Source organism: Alternaria novae-zelandiae, assembly GCF_023758075.1.
Source record: "Alternaria novae-zelandiae strain BMP 2774 chromosome Unknown scaffold_16, whole genome shotgun sequence".
Lineage (NCBI taxonomy): Eukaryota > Fungi > Ascomycota > Dothideomycetes > Pleosporales > Pleosporaceae > Alternaria > Alternaria novae-zelandiae.
In genome coordinates this window covers 613553-632907 of record NW_026056976.1, presented here as the reverse complement: position 1 = coordinate 632907, position 19355 = coordinate 613553, and the positions used below count along the sequence as shown (strand labels likewise).

General features: G+C 54.1%; 7 protein-coding genes across 7 annotated transcripts; 4 read left to right on the top strand and 3 right to left on the bottom strand.

The window, feature by feature from the left end:
- Nucleotides 1-553: 553 nt before the first annotated feature.
- On the bottom strand, nt 554-2936 carry J4E88_007704 (uncharacterized protein; the record flags this gene model as incomplete). The annotated part of the gene is made up of 3 exons (XM_049401320.1): nt 554-2097; nt 2147-2622; nt 2674-2936. 3 exons carry the CDS (start codon nt 2934-2936, stop codon nt 554-556), a joined length of 2283 nt encoding a protein of 760 aa, XP_049253004.1.
- A 1337-nt stretch (nt 2937-4273) lies between these two features.
- On the top strand, nt 4274-5518 carry J4E88_007703 (uncharacterized protein; the record flags this gene model as incomplete). Its single annotated transcript, XM_049401319.1, has 3 exons — nt 4274-4391; nt 4444-4640; nt 4733-5518. 3 exons carry the CDS (start codon nt 4274-4276, stop codon nt 5516-5518), a joined length of 1101 nt encoding a protein of 366 aa, XP_049253003.1.
- Nucleotides 5519-5931: 413 nt separating this feature from the next.
- On the top strand, nt 5932-8531 carry J4E88_007702 (uncharacterized protein; the record flags this gene model as incomplete). Its single annotated transcript, XM_049401318.1, has 2 exons — nt 5932-6892; nt 6943-8531. The coding sequence occupies 2 exons, from the start codon at nt 5932-5934 to the stop codon at nt 8529-8531; spliced, it is 2550 nt and encodes an 849-aa protein (XP_049253002.1).
- Nucleotides 8532-9328: 797 nt separating this feature from the next.
- J4E88_007701 (uncharacterized protein) lies at nt 9329-11212 on the top strand (the record flags this gene model as incomplete). Its single annotated transcript, XM_049401317.1, has 1 exon — nt 9329-11212. One exon carries the CDS (start codon nt 9329-9331, stop codon nt 11210-11212), a length of 1884 nt encoding a protein of 627 aa, XP_049253001.1.
- Nucleotides 11213-12644: 1432 nt separating this feature from the next.
- On the top strand, nt 12645-13201 carry J4E88_007700 (uncharacterized protein; the record flags this gene model as incomplete). Its single annotated transcript, XM_049401316.1, has 2 exons — nt 12645-12676; nt 12769-13201. The coding sequence occupies 2 exons, from the start codon at nt 12645-12647 to the stop codon at nt 13199-13201; spliced, it is 465 nt and encodes a 154-aa protein (XP_049253000.1).
- A 410-nt stretch (nt 13202-13611) lies between these two features.
- Nucleotides 13612-15501, bottom strand: J4E88_007699 (uncharacterized protein; the record flags this gene model as incomplete). The annotated part of the gene is made up of 4 exons (XM_049401315.1): nt 13612-13674; nt 13730-14451; nt 14502-14557; nt 14765-15501. 4 exons carry the CDS (start codon nt 15499-15501, stop codon nt 13612-13614), a joined length of 1578 nt encoding a protein of 525 aa, XP_049252999.1.
- A 667-nt stretch (nt 15502-16168) lies between these two features.
- J4E88_007698 (uncharacterized protein) lies at nt 16169-19116 on the bottom strand (the record flags this gene model as incomplete). The annotated part of the gene is made up of 8 exons (XM_049401314.1): nt 16169-17061; nt 17109-17276; nt 17325-18143; nt 18194-18520; nt 18571-18617; nt 18669-18750; nt 18800-18899; nt 19000-19116. 8 exons carry the CDS (start codon nt 19114-19116, stop codon nt 16169-16171), a joined length of 2553 nt encoding a protein of 850 aa, XP_049252998.1.
- Between the last annotated feature and the right edge of the window lie 239 nt (nt 19117-19355).

Sequence of the window (19355 nt, the reverse complement as noted above, 5' to 3'; positions counted from 1 at the left end):
AGCATAGCGATGCGGTATTGGGTTGCCGTGAATTGGACTTTCCTACACCTGCGTTGAGCATAACGAGATTAATGACCTGGGTTAGAGCATGCGCTTGGGCGCGCTGGCGTTTTATGTAGCATTCTCTCTCCTCTTTCCACCTCGACAACCTCATCTTGCGTCGACAAATGAATCAATGTGTTTGTTTGCTGTACGTGTTTGTTCCGATGAATATCTTGTGTTTGACAGTGAGACCACAACCCAGAACCAATGTCAAGACGGCAAAATCACGCCCAATTAGCACGTAAATCCATTCTTGATGTAAATGTGCATTGTATCATAGTCTTATTCCTTCTGTGTGTTGGGACACAACGGTACTACCTAGGTATCTCATATCTCATGGCAAAGGTTTCTTCATGTAAAAACAATGACAAGACTCAAGTCTAGTGAAGAAAACGTCAGCGAGTGTAACACAACCCAACCACCATGCTACCCACTCAGGAAAAGTAGAAGGTAGGTTACACGCGCGGAAACAGGGGAACGAAAACGCGACCGTGACTGCATGTGATTCTTCTCACAGACGCGGCCTGTTTGCTCCACTCGATTGTGCACTCACCGACTTGTTCTTGACATCGTATCGGTCGTTGTTCATAATCTTCTCCCATCCGGCAACAAACTCCTTGACAAACTTGTCCGCGTTATCGGGTGAGGCGTATGTCTCGGCGACAGCGCGGAGTTCGGGATGCGCACCGAAGACAAGGTCGTGGCGAGTGGCGGTCCACTTCTTCTGGCCGGACTTGCGGTCAACGCCCTCGTACAGCTCCTTACTTGCATCAGTTGCCTTCCACTCGGTGTTGTTGTCGAGGAGGTTGACGAAGAAGTCGTTGGTGAGTTGGCCAGGACGCTTGGTGAAGACGCCGTGGGATGAGCCGTCCCAGTTGGCGTTCAGCGCGCGCATACCACCGGTGAGGACAACCATCTCGGGGGCAGTAAGGCGGAGAAGATGAGCCTTGTCGACGTCGAGTTGCTCGGTGCGGACACGCTCGGTACCCTTGCCAAAGTTACGGAAACCGTCAGTGACGGGCTCAAGGTGCTCGAAAGACTGAACGTCAGTCTGCTCCTGCGAAGCGTCGGTGCGGCCGGGGGTAAAGGGAACGGATACACCGGCAGCCTTCTCGACGGCAGCGGTACCAGCCAAGACGATCAAGTCAGCCAGAGAAACCTTCTTGCTGCCACCGTTGAACTTGGATTGGATGCCTTCGAGGGCCTTGAGAACCTCGGCAAGCTCCTTGGGGTTGTTGACCTCCCAATCCTTCTGGGGAGCAAGGCGGATGCGGGCACCGTTGGCACCTCCACGCTTGTCGCTGCCACGGAAAGAAGCTGCTGAAGCCCAAGCAGTGCGGATGAGCTTAGCAGGCTCAATGCCAGCGTCAAGGATTTGCTTCTTCAGCGTTGAGATTTCGGACTCGCCGATGATCTCGCCCTCTGGCTGGGGAACGGGGTCCTCCCAGATGAGCACCTCTTTAGGAATCTCCGGGCCCAACCACCTGGAGCGGGGACCCATGTCACGATGAAGGAGCTTGAACCAGGCGCGAACAAAGGCGTCGTGTAGCTCCTCGGGGTGGTCCAGCCAGCGACGCGTGATCTTCTCGTAGGCAGGGTCCATGCGCATGGACAAATCGGTAGTCAACATCCTCGGCTTGTGCTTCTTGCCTTGGTCGTAGGCGTCGGGAATGATCTTGTCCTCGGTCTTAGCGACCCACTGGTTCGCGCCAGCAGGGCTCTTCTCCAGCTCCCACTCGTACTTGTAGAGGTACTCGAGGTACTTGTTGCTCCACTTGGTGGGTGTGCCGGTCCAGGTAACCTCCAGACCACTCGTGATGGTGTCGGGACCGTTACCGCGGCCGTGCTTGTTCATCCACCCAAATCCTTGTGTAGAAAGATCCTCAGAGTTCGGGTCTGGGCCGGTGTTCTCGGTGGGAGCAGCCCCGTGTGTCTTTCCGAAGGAGTGGCCTCCGATGATGAGGGCGGCGGTCTCCTCGTCGTTCATGGCCATGCGGCCGAAAGTCGTGCGGATGTCGTGAGCGGCGGCAACGGGGTCGGGAACACCCTCGGGACCTGAGCGCGTTAGATTGGTAGGAGCAGAATGCCGGCTGGGTGTGCTTACCTTCTGGGTTCACGTAGATGAGACCCATGTGTGCGGCGGCCAAAGGCTTCTCGAGATCCCTCGATGTGTGGGTCTCGTCCTTGTCGACCTTGTGCTGGTCGCCGTCCATGATGCCCTGGCCCTTGACACCCTTGGCACCATCAGCGTAGCGGACGTCGCTGCCGAGCCACTCGGTCTCGCCACCCCAGTAGACGGACTCGTCGGACTGGAACGTGTCGGCGCGGCCACCGGCGAAACCAAAGGTTGGGCAGCCCATGGACTCGAGCGCGACGTTGCCAGTCAGCAGCATCAAGTCGGCCCAGGAGATCCTGTTGCCGTACTTCTGCTTGATGGGCCAGAGCAGGCGGCGGGCCTTGTCGAGGGAGACGTTGTCGGGCCATGCGTTGAGGGGAGCAAAGCGCTGCTGTCCCTCACCGCCGCCACCACGGCCGTCGGTGACGCGGTAGGTACCAGCCGAGTGCCATGCCATACGGATGCTACGGGCATGTTAGAGGAAGTAGCTAGGGCCAATTGGGGGGTGCACGTACAAAAGACCGCCATAGTGGCCAAAGTCGGCGGGCCACCAGTCCTGCGAGTCGGTCATGAGGGCATTGAGGTCCTTCTTGAGCGCATCGTAGTCGAGCTTTTTGAACTCGTCGGCGTAGTTGAAGTCGGCGCCGAGAGGGTTCTGTCTGGGGTCGTGCTGGCGGAGGATGTTGGTCCTGAGCTCGTTGGGCCACCAGTCTGCGTTCCGGGTGCCGGCGCCAGCGACGTTGGGCGTCTTCTTGACGGGACACTCGCTTTGGGACATGATGGAGTGTGGTGTCGGGTGTGGTGGAAGAGACTGTTTGAGGGAAACAAACTGCGCTCGCCGCTGCTGGGTTGCTCTGGGTGTATAAGTAGCGGGGCATTCATAAGCACGACCAATCTGGCCAGCACCTTCCTGGCTTGCCCCCCGCATCTGTTAGCTCCATCCTGCCTAGCATCACGAGAAGCTCCGCCCCACTATCGTGACTTCACCCAAGCACGCAGCCGCACTTCTCGGTGCTGCTCGTCGCACCACGTCTCATTGGTGCACCTCGTCGCGCTCCATCAGACGCTCTCGTCAAAGGCCAGCATCTCTGTCGCCGCCACGCGCAATGGCATGACGACCTCGATCGGCATGTGGGCCCTCTAGACCCCGCTTTCGGAACCGCTACCATGACGGTAATACTCGCCTTGTCATTCGTGGACGCGAAGTCACGACGAGAAGAAGCTATGGCGGAAATCGGCGGCTTGGTGCGCTGGACGAGGCCAGACACCGACCTTGAGTAAGCCGTCGAGCAGCAACCGCATCACCGACGAGGCCATCTGATGCCACGCCATACTAGATCGCGTAATGCATGGAATCTGCTAGACGCGCCAACTCGTCTGATCGACCGGGTATGCTATCATCCATGGGCCTGACAGCAAATAGAACTATGTGGAATTCTAATCTGCTAACGACCTTCGATCCCGAAACATCGTCTAGCAGCACATGGTTTGATGCGTCCATCTCTTGCCACTTGAGAACGTCGGATTTGCAACTCCTCGTATCATTGGCGTGGAAAAGGCTGCATCGTGACAATACATATTGACTTGCGTGTCAAACAACTCAGTTGTTGCAAGCTTGCCCGAAGTCGAGTCTGAAGTCGATGTACATGGGTCTCACGCCACCTTAACTTGCCTGACAACCCCACGTACATCACCCCGCACCACACGCGCCTCATGTATGGGGAAGGCCAAGCGCCTACACGTACACGGCTCCGACAATCGCCCACTTCGCTCCTTCAACGCGGAAACCCCCGCCTTCCCTCATGTGAGAGACGATTCGAGCCTACTGAGTCGCGTTGATGATGATCCATATTTTACTGGGCATAGGTTCAAGACCGAGGTTGTCTAGCTAGCATTCCATTGGCTTGTGCGGAATCGCAAGGTGAATCGCTACTCCGTCATTGGAGAAGCTTGCGGCGCGGACAGTCTGTGCGATTCCATGAAATGAGGGGTAGGATGATGTTGAGGGGTTCATGTATAGACCATTCTCTAGTTGTTGGGCTGTCACCGTTTTGATCTGTTCACCTTCATACTAATCGACTTTGTACCAACCTCCTCAACTACCAATCTCTCAACATGACAGAAGAAAAAATCCAAACCTTTGACATACCGAAAACATGCAAAGCTGGCGTCGTGGTCAACGAGGGTCCAGATTTCCACGTTGAGGTGCAGGATGTTCCAGTCCCAGAATGTGGTATGTGTCGAGCACTGTTCAGGGAATCGACGGGTGTTGACAACGCTCCCAGGGCCCACGGACGTACTCATCAAGCTCAATGCGACCGGTATCTGCCACAGCGATCTTCACTTCATGCTCAACGACTGGGCTCTCCCCAAGATGTCAGATTTAGGAGTCCGATGCGCGGGCCACGAAGGCAGCGGTGTCATCGTCAAAGTCGGAGACCAGGTCAAGAACTTGAAGCCGGGAATGCGAGCTGGATATAAGGTGAGCAGGCCGTACATCATGTCCCCATGCATCGAGGAGGAAGCGATGCGAAGGGAGAGCCTTTCCAGAAGAACATACGCTGACGTTTCCAGCCAATCCAAGACACTTGCGGCACATGCGAGCTTTGTCGCAACGGCAACGAATGCTACTGTGCAAAGGCAGTCTTGACTGGACTGATGATCGACGGCTCATACAAGCAGTACATCGTTTCGCCCGAACGTTACACAACCCTCGTCCCAGATGGTGTAAACGACTACATAGCTGGTCCTATCATGTGCTCTGCTTCGACAATCTACACATCAATCAAGGAGTCACAGTTGCGGCCCGGAGATTGGGCCGTGTTCCCTGGTGCAGGCGGCGGCGTCGGTCTACAAGGTGTACAGCTCGCGAAGGCCATGGGTCTGCGCGCCATAGCCATTGATACTGGCGATGATAAGCAAAAGCTCTGCATGGAAACTGGAGGCGCAGAGCACTTTATTGATTTCAAGAAGACCGACAACGTAGGCGAGGAAGTGGTTCGGTTGTGTGACGGCATCGGTGCCCATGGCGTCTTCGTCACCGCCGTGCAGACCTACCAGTCCTCGATATCCTATCTGGGCAACCGTGTAGGCGGAAAGGTCATGTGCATTGGGTTGCCGCCGGCTGGTACTCAGCACATCGACGTGGACCCGAACCAGATGTGCTTCAGGAAACAGAGTGTACAGGGTACGCTCGTGAGCAGCATGGCGGACGTAGACAAGACGCTCGATTTTGCGAAGCGAGGACTGTTGAAGCCCATCTACACTGTGTATCCGCTGAGCAAGTTCAACGAAGCGGTGCAGAAGCTGAAGCGGGGAGAGATTGCTGGCCGGGCAGTTGTCGATTTCAACCAGGAGTAGAGGGGATGCAAAGTTCACCTGTAAATGAAATGATACACGTAAATTTGTTGCATTTCTACGACGACATGATGTGGAGAACGTGGCCGGGTGGTGATGCCTGGGCTCGTTTGGCATGTGATTGAATGGCCTTGGCATGTGTGCGATCAAGCGCCAGCCACGCCTCACCAAATACCGCAATGGGACGACATCCCTTCACTGCACGTAATGGTTGCTTGAGCAATGCGCCCCAGCCTACACAAGAGCATATGTCGAGGGCATGTCCAGCTCGTCGTCAATTCCGTCGTCCCATGGACAGGCTGAAGCATCGTCGAGGCGCACATTCAACGGGAAGCAGCCGGTCGTGGAGGACGACGACAGCGATGAAGAGGCGCTGCTGGCGGACGATCCACTAGAACGCGACCTACCTGAGCAGTATGCGCAAACAGCACCCTTGGTATACCTCCATACTAACGCGCATCTCCAGGCTGTCTTTCAAGCGCAGGCCCAAGCCGTCTGCATCCTCCTTCGGCTTCTCGCGATACCTCGCCTCACCCCTCGGATCAGCTAGCAACCGCGCTTCGCCCCAGCCACCATCGCACCGCCCGAACGGCTCCACCGAGCTTATACTTAACTATCTCGACACGCCTGGCAACGCAGGCGAACACCTCCAAGACACCAAAGATGCAAACGGGCTGGACTGGTATGTCGAAGGGCCCGGGCGACGAGTCGGCTACGACGACCTTACAGCAATCGACTGGATCTTCGAATACGCCAAAGAACGACAGAGGCTGCGCTATCTCTACACCGGCGCCAGCGGCGTACTTGGCCACCTCAAGCAGTTGGCAGACGCAAGCCAGGTCTGGATCATCCTGGTCGCTGCTGGTATACTGAGCGGCGGCATCGCAGCCTTCATCGATGTGGCTAGTGACTGGCTTGCGGACCTCAAGACGGGATACTGCCACAATGTTGATGGAGACGGTCGCTTCTACCTGAACAAGAGCTTCTGCTGTTGGGGGATCGAGGAAGAGCAGGCCTGTCATGACTGGAACTCCTGGGGCGCTGCCATGGGTATTGGGAGTGTGGGAGGGCGCTATGTTGTCGAGTACGTCTTCTTCGTGCTCTTCTCTGTGCTCTTTGCAGCATGCGCCAGTCTTCTGGTGCGCGAGTTCTCGCCGTACGCGAAGCATAGTGGCATACCCGAGATCAAGACGGTCCTGGGCGGCTTCGTTATCCGACACTTTCTGGGCGGATGGACACTGGTCACAAAAACGGTTGGCTTGTGCCTCGCAGTCGCGTCAGGCTTGTGGCTAGGCAAGGAGGGTCCGCTGGTACACGTCGCATGCTGCTCTGCAAACCTTTTCATGAAACTCTTTGGTAATGTGAACGGCAATGAAGGTCAGCGTGGTTCCCCATTCTCTGGTCTCCAAGTACTGACAGGAGAATAGCACGGAAACGAGAAGTGTTCTCCGCAGCGGCTGCAGCGGGTATCTCGGTCGCTTTCGGTGCGCCCATTGGTGGCGTGTTATTCAGTCTTGAGCAACTCTCATATTACTTCCCGGATAAAACTATGTGGAGCAGCTTTGTCTGCGCCATGGTCGCTGCTGTCACCCTGCAGGCTTGCAATCCATTCCACACCGGAAAACTCGTGTTGTACCAAGTCACGTATCATAGCGGATGGCATGACTTCGAGTTGGTCCCTTTCGCATTCCTTGGAATCTTGGGCGGGCTCTTTGGGGGCTTCTTCATCAAGCTCAACATGGGCGTTGCTGAGTGGCGCAAGAACCGACAGTATCTCAAAGGTCCCGTGACAGAGGTGGTCATCGTATCTTTCGTCACAGCACTCATCAACTTCCCCATCAAATTCATGCGCGCTCAAGCGTCCGAACTCGTACACATCTTATTTGCCGAATGCGCCGACCTCGCCGAGGATACGCTGGGCCTATGTAAATCTGGCAAAGCAAACACAGGAGTCATTGCACTCTTACTCATCTCCTCAGGACTGGGCATAATACTTTCGGGCTTTACTTTCGGCCTGCAGATACCTGCTGGAATTATCCTCCCTTCTATGGCCATCGGAGGACTCTTTGGCCGTGCTGTGGGACTTTCTGTCGAAGTTGTTCAGGCGGCCTGGCCAACGCTTTTCGTTTTCAAATCGTGCGAACCAGACGTACCCTGTGTAACCCCAGGCACGTACGCTATCGTCGGTGCCGCATCCGCACTTGCCGGAACGACACGTATGACAGTTTCAATTGTAGTCATCATGTTCGAACTTACCGGAGCGCTCACCTATGTCCTGCCTATCATGATTGCGGTCATGATAAGTAAATGGATTGGCGACGCAATCTCCCCACGTGGTATCTATGAGTCCTGGATACACTTCAAAGGCTATCCTTTTCTTGACAACCGCGAAGATAACGGTTCCAGCATCCCAGATGTTGGCGCAGGTTATGTAATGACGCGCATCGAAGACTTGACTGCGATTACTGCGACTGGCCATACTATCGGATCGCTGCGCCAGCTTCTATCTCAACACAGATTTCGTGGCTTTCCTATCATAGACAATAGCCGCGATGCACTTCTCCTCGGTTACATATCCAGGACCGAATTGCAGTACGCACTCCAACTTGCCTTGACGCCTCCCCGTACCTTGGCCGCCGAAACAGAAGCATACTTTTCTCACCAACCGCTCTCTGATCCTGCAACATCACTGGACCTTCGGCCTTGGATGGATCAAACACCCATCACACTCAACGCTAGAGCCAGCTTTCAGCTTACAGTGTCCATGTTCCAAAAGCTTGGGCTACGCTATGTTTTGTTTACGGACCGAGGTATGCTGAAAGGCTTGCTTACCAAAAAAGACGTGTGGTACGTAATGAACGGTGTTGACGAAGAGCGCGAAGAAGGTGGTGCAGGGGTGGGGGGGAGAGGAGGTCTTAGGCAGGAGAGTGATGACGACGAAGAGAGCGAAGAAAGAGGGTTACTCGGTACGCCAGAAGAGGAACACGACGACTTCATTGGCGCGCACGATAGATAGCTGAGTGTAGAAGCTGTAGCACCATGTTCCACACGCGCACATGGACGGTGTAGTTTCTGTCAGAACAAAGTCTAAACTCTAATTGTGTGATGAGTTGCGGGTGATGCAACGGGACTCCAAAGCCCCGGTGGATGGCAAGGATGGCGTCCGATCGCTGTGGTGGCAAGTTAGCCGTTGATCGGGGGTGTGGGGATGGATGTGCGCTGGAACATCAGAAATAGCAATCCCGTCTTCTGTTCCTGCAGACCGCTACAGGGTCGCAATTTCGGCTTTCGCGACGTTTACAGACGGTCACGAGGTCTACATGCACCGACAGCGAAGGGCTACATGTCCACCGCTCCAATACGCGCCAAGATCCTAGGCAGCCAATCGCACCTGCTTGTCATCTAGCGTTGTGTATCCAGCCAGTGATGGGCCTAGCGCGGTGGCTATACCGCGGCTTCCTTGCGCCTGCATCGACCCGCCCTTAACAGCCGGCCGCGCCCATTCTGACTTCAGAGCCTTTCACTCCTTCGGCCTTTGACGTGTCCCCTCGTTTGTCAGACGTCTTTGAGCTCCCCAACAAAAGCAACACAATCTGGAATCGAGCTTCAAAGATCTACGCCCGTCATGCAACCCTCATTAGCGTAACGCAGGAGCACGCAGCGGCTATGACTGAAACTTGGCATACGTCGCGGACAGGACATCGACGACGATTACCGCGTTGAACAGATCCCACGACTTCCCCGCCATTACGACACTGCCTATACTTTTTCTTTCACTTTCTTGCAGAGCCGTATACAGACTAGGGCGACGACATGGCGGCGACCGAAGTCGAGAGGAAGAGCAGGAAGAAGTCCTCGCACTCTTCGTCCAAGACTGCGAAGCCGCGCTCCTCTTCTAGGAAACCACGCGTTTCGGCTTCAGTGGCAGACATGTACTTGCAAGATTACGCGCCTCCGGTCCAGGCGACCTCTCCTCAGCGTGCAGCAGCAACGAGGCCTCCCCCGACCCTCTATGGCTATGCCGCGAGTCCGCCTCAGCACTCCATTTATCGCCAGATGCCTGGGTCCTTTCCAGAAGACAGTTACCGATATGGCTCTCCGCCACCGCAGCCTGTTCAGCCATACGCTAGTCAATCAACGATCCGCTTTGCCTCTCCGCCACCCCAAGAACCCCGTGGTCAAGGCCCTTTCGAACAACAATGGAATAGTCTCGACCGAATGGCCGCCAAATCCTACCTGAATCTTCGCGATACGGCTGGAAAGAGTGTCACGAAACTGACGACCAACTGCATTGAGCGGCCCACCGCAGCTGTCGCTACAAAGAGCATGCAAACGTTGTGTCGCGGAGCTGCGCTATACGATATGATTAGTTCGAAGTTCGACGCAGTCATCACCAGCATTGATGACGATCACTTCAGCGGCAAAGAACAAGACCTCATGATGGAGTTCAGCGAGCAGCAGCAAGAAGAGGCTCAGAGAACGAGCCCTCCTCTTGGTGAACCAAGACGCCGACGCCAACACGAAGTGCAATCCCACTCTAGTAGCGATAAAGGGTCGAATCATTTCTCCAAAGTGTGGCTATACTCCAACTCCCGATTACCACCACATCTGCCGCCTTTCAAGGTATATCTACCAACGTATCCTCTACTTTGCTTGGCCGCAACCTACTCGGAGAAGGCGTACACGCCGCCAGGCACGAAGAAGAATCCCGAAATGGAGACTTTCATTCCTGCTGATTGGCGTAGCGGCACAAAAGCCATGGTACTCAAGTCCATCCCTGTGGAAGAACTGAATACTATCGTCTTCGCTATTCGCGGAAGCCAGACCTTTATGGACTGGGCTGTCAACTACAACTCGGCACCCCACAGCCCGGAGAAGTTTCTTGACGACCCGTCAAACCTGTGCCACGCTGGCTTTCTCTACGTGGCCAAGAAGATGATCAAGCCCGTGGCAGAACGGTTGAAGGTCTTGCTCCAAGAAAACCCCGCGCGTTCAAACTGCAGTCTACTCATCACCGGACACTCCGCGGGCGGAGCAGTCGCGGCACTGCTTTACGGACACATGATGAGCACAAAGATCAATTCTGAGCTTAATTACCTGACCAGCTTCTTCAAGCGCGTGCACTGTGTCACGTTCGGTGCGCCACCAGTCAGTCTGCATCCTTTGAAGAAGCCTGATGACAAGCGACATCGTAAAAGTCTCTTCTATGCCTTCATCAACGAAGGCGACCCGATACCGCGAGCGGACAAGAGCGTGCTGAAAAGCTTGCTGAAGCTCTATGCCAGTCCAGCACCTGTCGCGGCTTCTAACCTTGCTTCGACCGTTGCATCGATGTCTAAACCCAGCCTTCTAGACCCTTCGCGGTCTTCCCCGCCGAAACCGAAATCGAAGTATGGTTTTGCCCCGCGCCTTAGCAGGCCTTCCAAGTCTTCACTACAAACGAACACTACAAACTCGACTTCTTCTTCCTTGCCTGCATGGCCAATACCGCAGTGTACATTGTCACCTGCGGGGCGATTGGTAGTGTTGAGACAGCGAGTCGGAAGCAGAAGTGAGGAAGATATCGAGGCAGTAACGGTGGACGACGAGATGTTGAGGAAGGTTGTATACGGTGATTTGCTGAAACACCAGATGACCGTCTACAAAAAAAGGATTGATAGCGTGGCTGTTAGGGCTGTCACCGCGAATGGGTGCTGAGTGGCCGGAATGGCTGTACACGAAATTGATGACCGCACACAGAAATGAATGAGCGATGAACCTATATACCCAGTTTCTTGATCTGCTGTCCTTATACTGCCTGTTTTCACGTCTTCCAAGCACATGCGCCCCAGATTTGGGGTCATGCTATTGTGAATTTCCCAGGCCCAAGAGAGAAGGTGTTTGGAGATAAGCAGACGGGTTCATTTGCATGATGATTGGTACAGTCTTTATACACCAAAACTTTGGTTCACACAAGTCTCATCTGCAGGGTTGCATGACGACCACTGGACTGTACACGACGATTAAGACGGACGCTAGAGTGCATGTTGATGATTCGAAATACACCAGCCCGTTCGCGTCTCGATGGCCTCTGCACTACATACAGAAGGCAATTCCGTATTTGAAAACTTTCTTTAGGCTCAGTGAGAGATCTCCGCCTACGGCTCGGCATTACAGACTAGCCGAACGCCAAACATACATACATAAGATACCTTGCTTCTTCATTATGTGTGTCAATGTGTGTAGTTCAGCGCTCAATTATCCAACATGGTGTTATATATACATATCCCGTCAAGCAAAGATCTAAACGTTCTGGCGACGTGCATACACTGGGTTGCGGAGGAGAATGCGTGGGCAACATGATCTACCACCATGATTTGACGGAGCAAGCCCAGACTAGGTACTAGCAAGCCAGGTATCCCTTGCGCGATCTCCCTTTGACGATTGCAATCAATGTAAAGTCGCCATTCCGGGGCGGGATGACGGAAGGGAGCACTTTGTAGTTTAGTAATCTCCACCCCACGATATATATCCGCCAGCTCCCCAGTGTATCAATCAATGGTATTCTACCAATGTCAAGTCCTCTACCCGCCCAATTTCTGACGTCCACAAGTCCTCGTATACCCACATGCGGCCGGTGGGCAACAACTCATGCGCATGGCGAGGATCAGTTGACGAGGTCAGGCGTGCTGATGAACTACACATGCTCACCCGCCAAATCAGCCTTCACCTTTTACCTCACCCAGGCAGCGCATCCGTGCATGTTCGTCCATGGCTGATCACATCCTTCTTCCCGCTCTCTAAATACGACTGTACCCTCGACAAGATATCAGCGGTACGACTCAGCAATGCAGGCAGCCATGTTGTCGCATACTGGTAGCACCTGCGGGACGCCGTCGGCGAGAAATTGCGCCGATTGCGGATTATCTTCCGCTGAAACTCGTCCGCGTCGCAAACAACTGGAGACACATTGCGTCTGCCCAAGTCAAGAGAACACAGTATCACGCTAGACAACATACAGGAAGACGTCGACAAAAGTATAAAACATAGGCGGACGGCGCTTCTACGGAATATCTTCCACGCATCTCGCAACTGAAGACGACACAACAACACGACTTCCCTCGGCTCGACTACTACATCAACGATCAGAATGGCGATTATCCAGATTCCCAGCGAGTACAGGTACGTTCAAATGAAACGGCAGAAACCTCAATGCATTCCCTTCCACGACCCCTCACCAAAGCCCACCCACAAACTAATCCACACACACACAGTCTCGTCCTCGCCGCCTGCGTCTCCACCTTCTTCGTCGGCGCCTGGCACGGCGGCCGCGTCGGCGGCTTCCGCAAAGCAGCCAAGATCCCCTACCCCTACGAATACGCCTCGTACGAACAAGTGCAAACCGCGTCGCCGCAATCCAAAGCCGCAATGCTGGCCTTCAACTCGGCGCAGCGCGCGCACCAGAACTTCAACGAGAACCACGTCACCGCCCTCGGCGCCATGCTCATCAGCGGACTGAGATATCCTGTTGCGGCGGCGGTATTGGGCGCAGTGTGGAGTGTGAATCGCGTGGTTTACGCGGTGGGTTACACCAGGAGTGGCGAGGATGGTGGCAAGGGGAGGTACTATGGCGCGCTGTGGATGATTGCGCACTATGCCATGGTGCTTATGAGCGGCAAGGCGGCTTACGATCTTGTCATGGCTTGAGTGGGCTGGGTATGTGGGTACACGCAGGTTGCATGGAAGACGGGGCAGAACGCTGGATTGGAGATGTACTGGAATGTACTTGAGGATGTTGAAGAACATGTCTTGGTACTTCACGGTCAGGCGCTACCTGCACCTCGTCAGATTTTGACTTGGTGTGATATGCGATGAGAATGATCCGCTTAATACGAAGATGGCATGTGTCCCGTTCCTATCTCTACGGCTTCGAACTCTCTTGTATTATGGAAATCTCCGACGTTCCGTATCAATCCACTGCTTCAGGGTCTAGCAGAACACGAGCTAGGCCTGACTTGGTTTCGTTTCCACAATATAAACTTTTATACGTGTAGTTCACACACCATGCCGTACTGCAGCAATCGATATGCCTCAGAGCTCCTATTTAGAGGTCGTCTTTACACCTCCGTCTTTCCAGTGAGCCCTGACTTCTCCAATGCGATTATAGTACCATGTATATCCTAGACCTGGTTAGCCGCTTTGATAGTTGCATGTCAACTGACGGAAAAAACTCACCGGAAACGCGGCAATCAGACAGAGAATGTTGCCACAAAGGAAGATGCAGACAGACACAGCAATCTGAACAAGAATCAGTCTGGCGTGCTTCCACAGCTCATCCGCCGGCACACGGGAGTGTAGGATGACCACGGCAATGGGCGCTGCAAGCACCTTCTGCATCGTCCTTCGGCATGTGTCTTGGAGGGTCAGGAAGCCGTTGCTGTAGTTGCTGTTCTGAGATGGGCGGGTCGGCAGTTCTGCGTGCAATTGAAGACCTCGGATCAAGCAAAACAGACCAAGGGCAACCGTAACGTTCAGGACATTGTGATAGCGTGTTGCAGCCGGGCACTCGAGCCCCCTCTGCGCTAAACGGTCGCATTGCTTGCGAAGACGGCGGTCGGTGGCGAAAGTAGATGCTATGAGGCGCGCAATCTGGACAACGAGGAGAGTGAGAACTGCCTGTACGCCGAGAAAGAGGACAGCATGCAGGATTGCCTTGGCATAAACGATCGAGCGGGGACCACGGTTGGTGCGTGCCAACAAGGATACTGGTCCTGAATTCGGCGGTGAGATCCCGACGGTGTCGTCGACGAGAACGTAGCTATGCGTCTGACGGGTGCGACGGGATAGCCAGATGCGGGCGATCTCAAAAGCGATGGAAAAGATGGCGACGAGGAGCAGAGTAACGAGTGCGATGTTGGCTGTCGTCGAGAGATTCATGGCTAGGTAGAGAGGGAGATCTGGGGTTCAGAGTCAGTGGGTGTTGTGCCAGTCGCTTTGGATAACGTACTTCCCCGCCATAGCTCTTGCCATACGGACTGCATGGGTGGATCTTGCTTTGACATGCTGGTTGCGGGTAGAGTTTGATCCGGGGAACAGGAGAGATTGATGGGTGGAAGGGCCTAAGGCGAACAATCGATTGCTATGACGTGGCAGGGTGGAGGTGAGAGCGCCTCCTCCGTCGCGCCTTCCTCACGTTGGGCACGACCATGAAATGTGAATCATTCCGTTGAATCATATTTGTTTGCTGCTCTTTCACTCTAATTGACTCACTCCCGCTCGTACATGCAGAACTCAAATTCGACACCCTGCTCCTCAATCCCACCCTCTTGGATTTCCTCTCCAGTGAATGCCTGCACTTCCTCTCTGCTCGCGTTCCTCCAAATTGTCGTCTCTCCCAGATTGACAGGGAAAAATGTGTCGCACTCGAATTCTTTCTTTATCTTTGTGAGGAGAACTCGTTTTGTCTGCGGAAGTTGAAGCGCCGTTTCGTATATAGTTGCTCCGCCAATAACAAAAACCTTATCCAGCTCTATCGCTGAGCCTTGGAGTCTGCTATCATCCTGCTTCTCGAGCTGTGCTATCGCATCCAACACACTGGAGCAGACCATTGGTCCTTCGACCTCCGTATTCTTGTCTAATTTACTCTTGAACTCTTCTGGCTTCGACGTAACGACGATGTTTAGGCGATCTTTCAGAGGCCGAAACTTGGGGGGTATGCTCTCCCACGTCTTGCGACCCATGAGCACAGCGTTTACTTTCTTGATGCTCGCCGTGGACGCTGAAGGCGATGTACGCTTCGTGACTCGCGCAAAGAATCCCATCTCTTTTTTCAGCTGCGGCCATGGCAAGGCTCCACCGCTTCCAATTCCGAGACTCGGTGTGGCTGCAAGAATGAGAGTCAGAGTTGGTGGTTTAGGTGGCATTTCGGAGACGTTGATGTTGTGCGTAGCTGAGTTTTCCATCGATGTCGTATTGTTCGGCTTGGTAGAAGAGCGTTGGTCCGGCATCGCACGACGTGTCTGGGTATTGGAAAAGCTTCGGGCACTGAGAGCTTGATCGTGAAGCCGAAATGCAAGCTGTATGAAGGTTAGACGTGGGATGTTGCATTAGTTGCACGCGGGCTTGCGAGCGGCGCTAGCGGAAACAACAGAACGTGATTCAGCCGCAGAGGTACGGACGTTTGCATGCGTCACGCCATGCTATTTTATGCTTGTGACACGTTTGCGCATTGTTGTGAAAATCCCATTTCTTCACGTTCAGCACGGATGATTGATGACTTGCATACGAGTTGACATTCCCGCACGAAAACGAGTTATAATACACAGGCCGGATACCTTCGATCATGCACAAGAAAATCCAACACCTGAACGCACGCTGACAATACGACACGCTGCGCTGCATCATTCCATCGTGGCCGTTCCAAACCCCCACGCCGGAATGGTCAAGACATTGAACGCCTAATAATTACACCTTCGCAATGCCGCTACCAGATCGGAACCATTTGCATGAAGAAGCAAAACCTCGTACAACCCCTTTCATGCAACGTCGTTCTTGTTTATCGAGTTTCCAATGGGTATCTTTTGGGTTATTTTAAGGCTTGCTGTAGAGCAAAAATCCAGACTTCCTCCACATACTCGAATACTGGTTACTCTATCGCGGAGGAGGCATGCCATACTATCCGCTTTCGCCACCTTCACCACTGCTCTTGAGTGGTATCGATAACGATATCTTCTTTGGCGTGCCACCATCTTTGCCAGAGTTGACATTAGGCGACTTCCGACGCAAACTCCGCAAACTTCCAGAACTGGCGTTACTAGATGTGGAAGCGCGTCGCTTTGGCCCAGCAGAGGTGGATATGCTTGCGAGGAGTTCGTCCTCTTCGTCCTCCTCTCTACGGCGCTTCTCCGATATCCGTTCTGGTGGCGATCCTGCGGAGGTCGAGTTGGGGGATGTACTTCCTTCTGGCAACTGGGTTGTCGACATTTTGTGAGCGGAGGCGGGCATATCGGTGGCGAGGTCGTCCATATCGGCATCGTCGGCATCATCATCTGGATAGTTGACGAGGGGTCGCACTGGCGATGCGCCATTCATGGCCAACTTTCCGGCCCCAGACAAATGATCATCCTCATCGTCTGATGTGTTGAAATATGCCTCCTCATCTGGGTCTGCATCTTTCAGGCCTTGGCCCCACTTGCCACCATTGACAGCCGCGGCATGTCGTGCAGGTGTGTCGCTATCCACACTCGTAAAGGAATTGTCCATCTCTTGGGTCGTTACCGGCTCATGGTTCTGATCATACTTGAGTATCAGGTTTTGGAACGTATCCACGTACGTAATCTCCTGTAATCTTTCTCTATATGTCTCGACAAGATGCTGAACAATCATCTTGATGTTCTCGCGCCTGATGAATTCAAACAACTCCAAGCACGCCGAGTTGAGGAGATTATCGCGCGGCATGGTCTCGTATAGTATCTTCAAGATCGGTTCAAACAGCTCGTGCTGGATGATCTGGCGGTTGTGCGTCTCATCGTGAAAGCCGAGAACAGTGCGGAAGTACTTGAGAGCGGCTAGAACCCGTTAGTGGAAGCCATCATATCGATGTAGGGGGACTCACTAAGCTTCAGATGCTTCTCTGGGCAACCCATGAGCTGGGCAACCCGCACTGCCAGACCTTCTGATAGAATGAAGTATTTGCTACGGAAAGAATGTTGACGGATGAAGAAGCACAGAACCTCGACTAAATGGGCGTAAAGCGATACTTCTTGCATGGATAAGTCATCCACTGCAGCATGTTAGTTTGAATCACAAGGGGACGAACAATCACACTTACTCGACTCTCGGCCCTCAAGATCCTTGAGAGGCTGGAACAACTTCCTCGCAGACTCGTCATAGAAGTTCTGTATGAAGGAGTCTGTTTGGGGTATAGATGGCAGTTGCCCCCTCATTTTGGCCAGGAAGTCGCTGTTCGTCCGCCCGAGGGCTTCTATGGAAGCTGAGTTGGCATTGGGGTCAAGGAGGATCTTGATCGCATCAGCCATCTGCGCTTTGACCCCAAGGTCTACCTCAATGAGAAGTAACTCGATCAAGGTATCGGTGAGCGGTTTTGACTTTTCCTGAATGGCCTTGAAGATGTAACTTCGCACCATCAAGGCATCGTGGTCGATCAGAGACACCAGTATGTCGGTTCCTGCTACGCGAACTGAAGCGTCCTGGTGCTTGAGCGCAAATTGTATCACTTCCAGCAAGCCACTGCTGATGAAGTTCTGATATAGCTGTGCCCTAACGTTGGCTTGCAAGCTCTTCGCAATTGCGCAGCATTGCTGGATGAACAAGACGGCGTCCTTCTTCCTCGACAAGTTCTGCTCTTTGGGGGAGAAAATGCTGAAAAGCTCTTTCAAGAATGGGCCGTTCGCTTGGAGATGCTGGACGATGTCGACCTGGTGAAAGAAGATGAGGGAGTTCAGAACGCTGAAAGTAGGATCGTCGAGGATGCGCGCAAGAACCACGTCTTTGAGGTATTGGAGTCGGTACGTGTAATGTATTTTCCGTTTGATGTTTTCGTCTTCTATCCGTACGACTTCCTTGAACTTGGATTCATCAGCGAGATATTGTCGATGGTTGGCTTTGTGCAGAGGAAAATCCGGGTCGTCTGCGCAATGTCAGCAAGCCATGTGAGAGGTCGCGGGGGCCGAAACTCACATTCCAGAGCCCCAACGACACCCAGAACCACCGGGTCTGTTACGACGTATTCAATAATGGCGGTATCGTTGAGCAAGATAAGCATCTTTACGATGCTGCACAGTCGATGGAGGTCTGACACGCTTTCGAGGTCTTCGGCCATATCCACCAAGGGGATGAGTTTTGGTATATAATCTTGGGCGAGTATGAACTTGGCCAAGGCTTCGCGGCCGCCGGGCGTCGAATTTGCAGCGCGCATGTGGTTCTCGATTTCGTGGAGGTTGCCGAGGTCGGGACTGGGAAGTAGGATGGGACTGATGTGATCGATGTCGTCTGAAAGACCATCGTCTGTGTCAGCATTAGCTTGCTGGAAGCTGGGGACGATTCATGTCACGTACCCTGAGCGAGGGCTTGCAGCCGCGATTGAACTTCATTGACAAAGTCCCTGTTCTGCGTCAGCATACGACGTGGACTCGGAAAGGCACACGCGGCTCACCATATGCTAGCACAGCCCTCGGGCTCCTGGAAGCTGAGGGCCATGTCGGTGCCATTTTGCTCGGTCCATACAATGAGCGTGTCTGCACATGTTTAGCTGCTGCGATGCCATGGGCGCGGACAGGCGCATACCCTGCTGTTTCTGGTAGCCGTCGTCTTTGGAGATGCGCGTCTCGAGGAGTTGTCGCGACTGGTCGTCCTCGGAGAGGACCACGATCCTCGCTTCCTCCTGCTGCGGTCGCACAAGTTAGCCTGGAACGCCTGTTGGGCCAGATACCGCGACAAGTGCGCCAACTGTGAGGGTGCCTCGCGGATCATGTGGGGGAACGTACGCTGGCGACGACGCCCTTGCAGAAGCCGGTGCCTCTGTCGAACCAGTCGTTGTTCTTGAGTTCGTAGACCTTGACGCGCTTTCGTTCGCTCGCAGGCGGCGGAGCGACGTTTGCCATAACCGGCGGCGGCGTGTCGACACTCTCCGGCTAGGGCGTGTACCCTCCGGAGGCAGGCGGGCGGTCGCGATCGTTTGCGCAGTGTGCAGCGGACAATTGGCGGTGGATGGGGCGGAGGTCGGGGGTGGGCGATTGGGGCGGCTGCGTGTTGTGCTGGCGGATGACGATTAGGAGGCGCGGCGGCGCTTGCGGGCTATCGCAGAGCTCGGGAACGCGACAAGAAGGGCGTGGATGGGGCA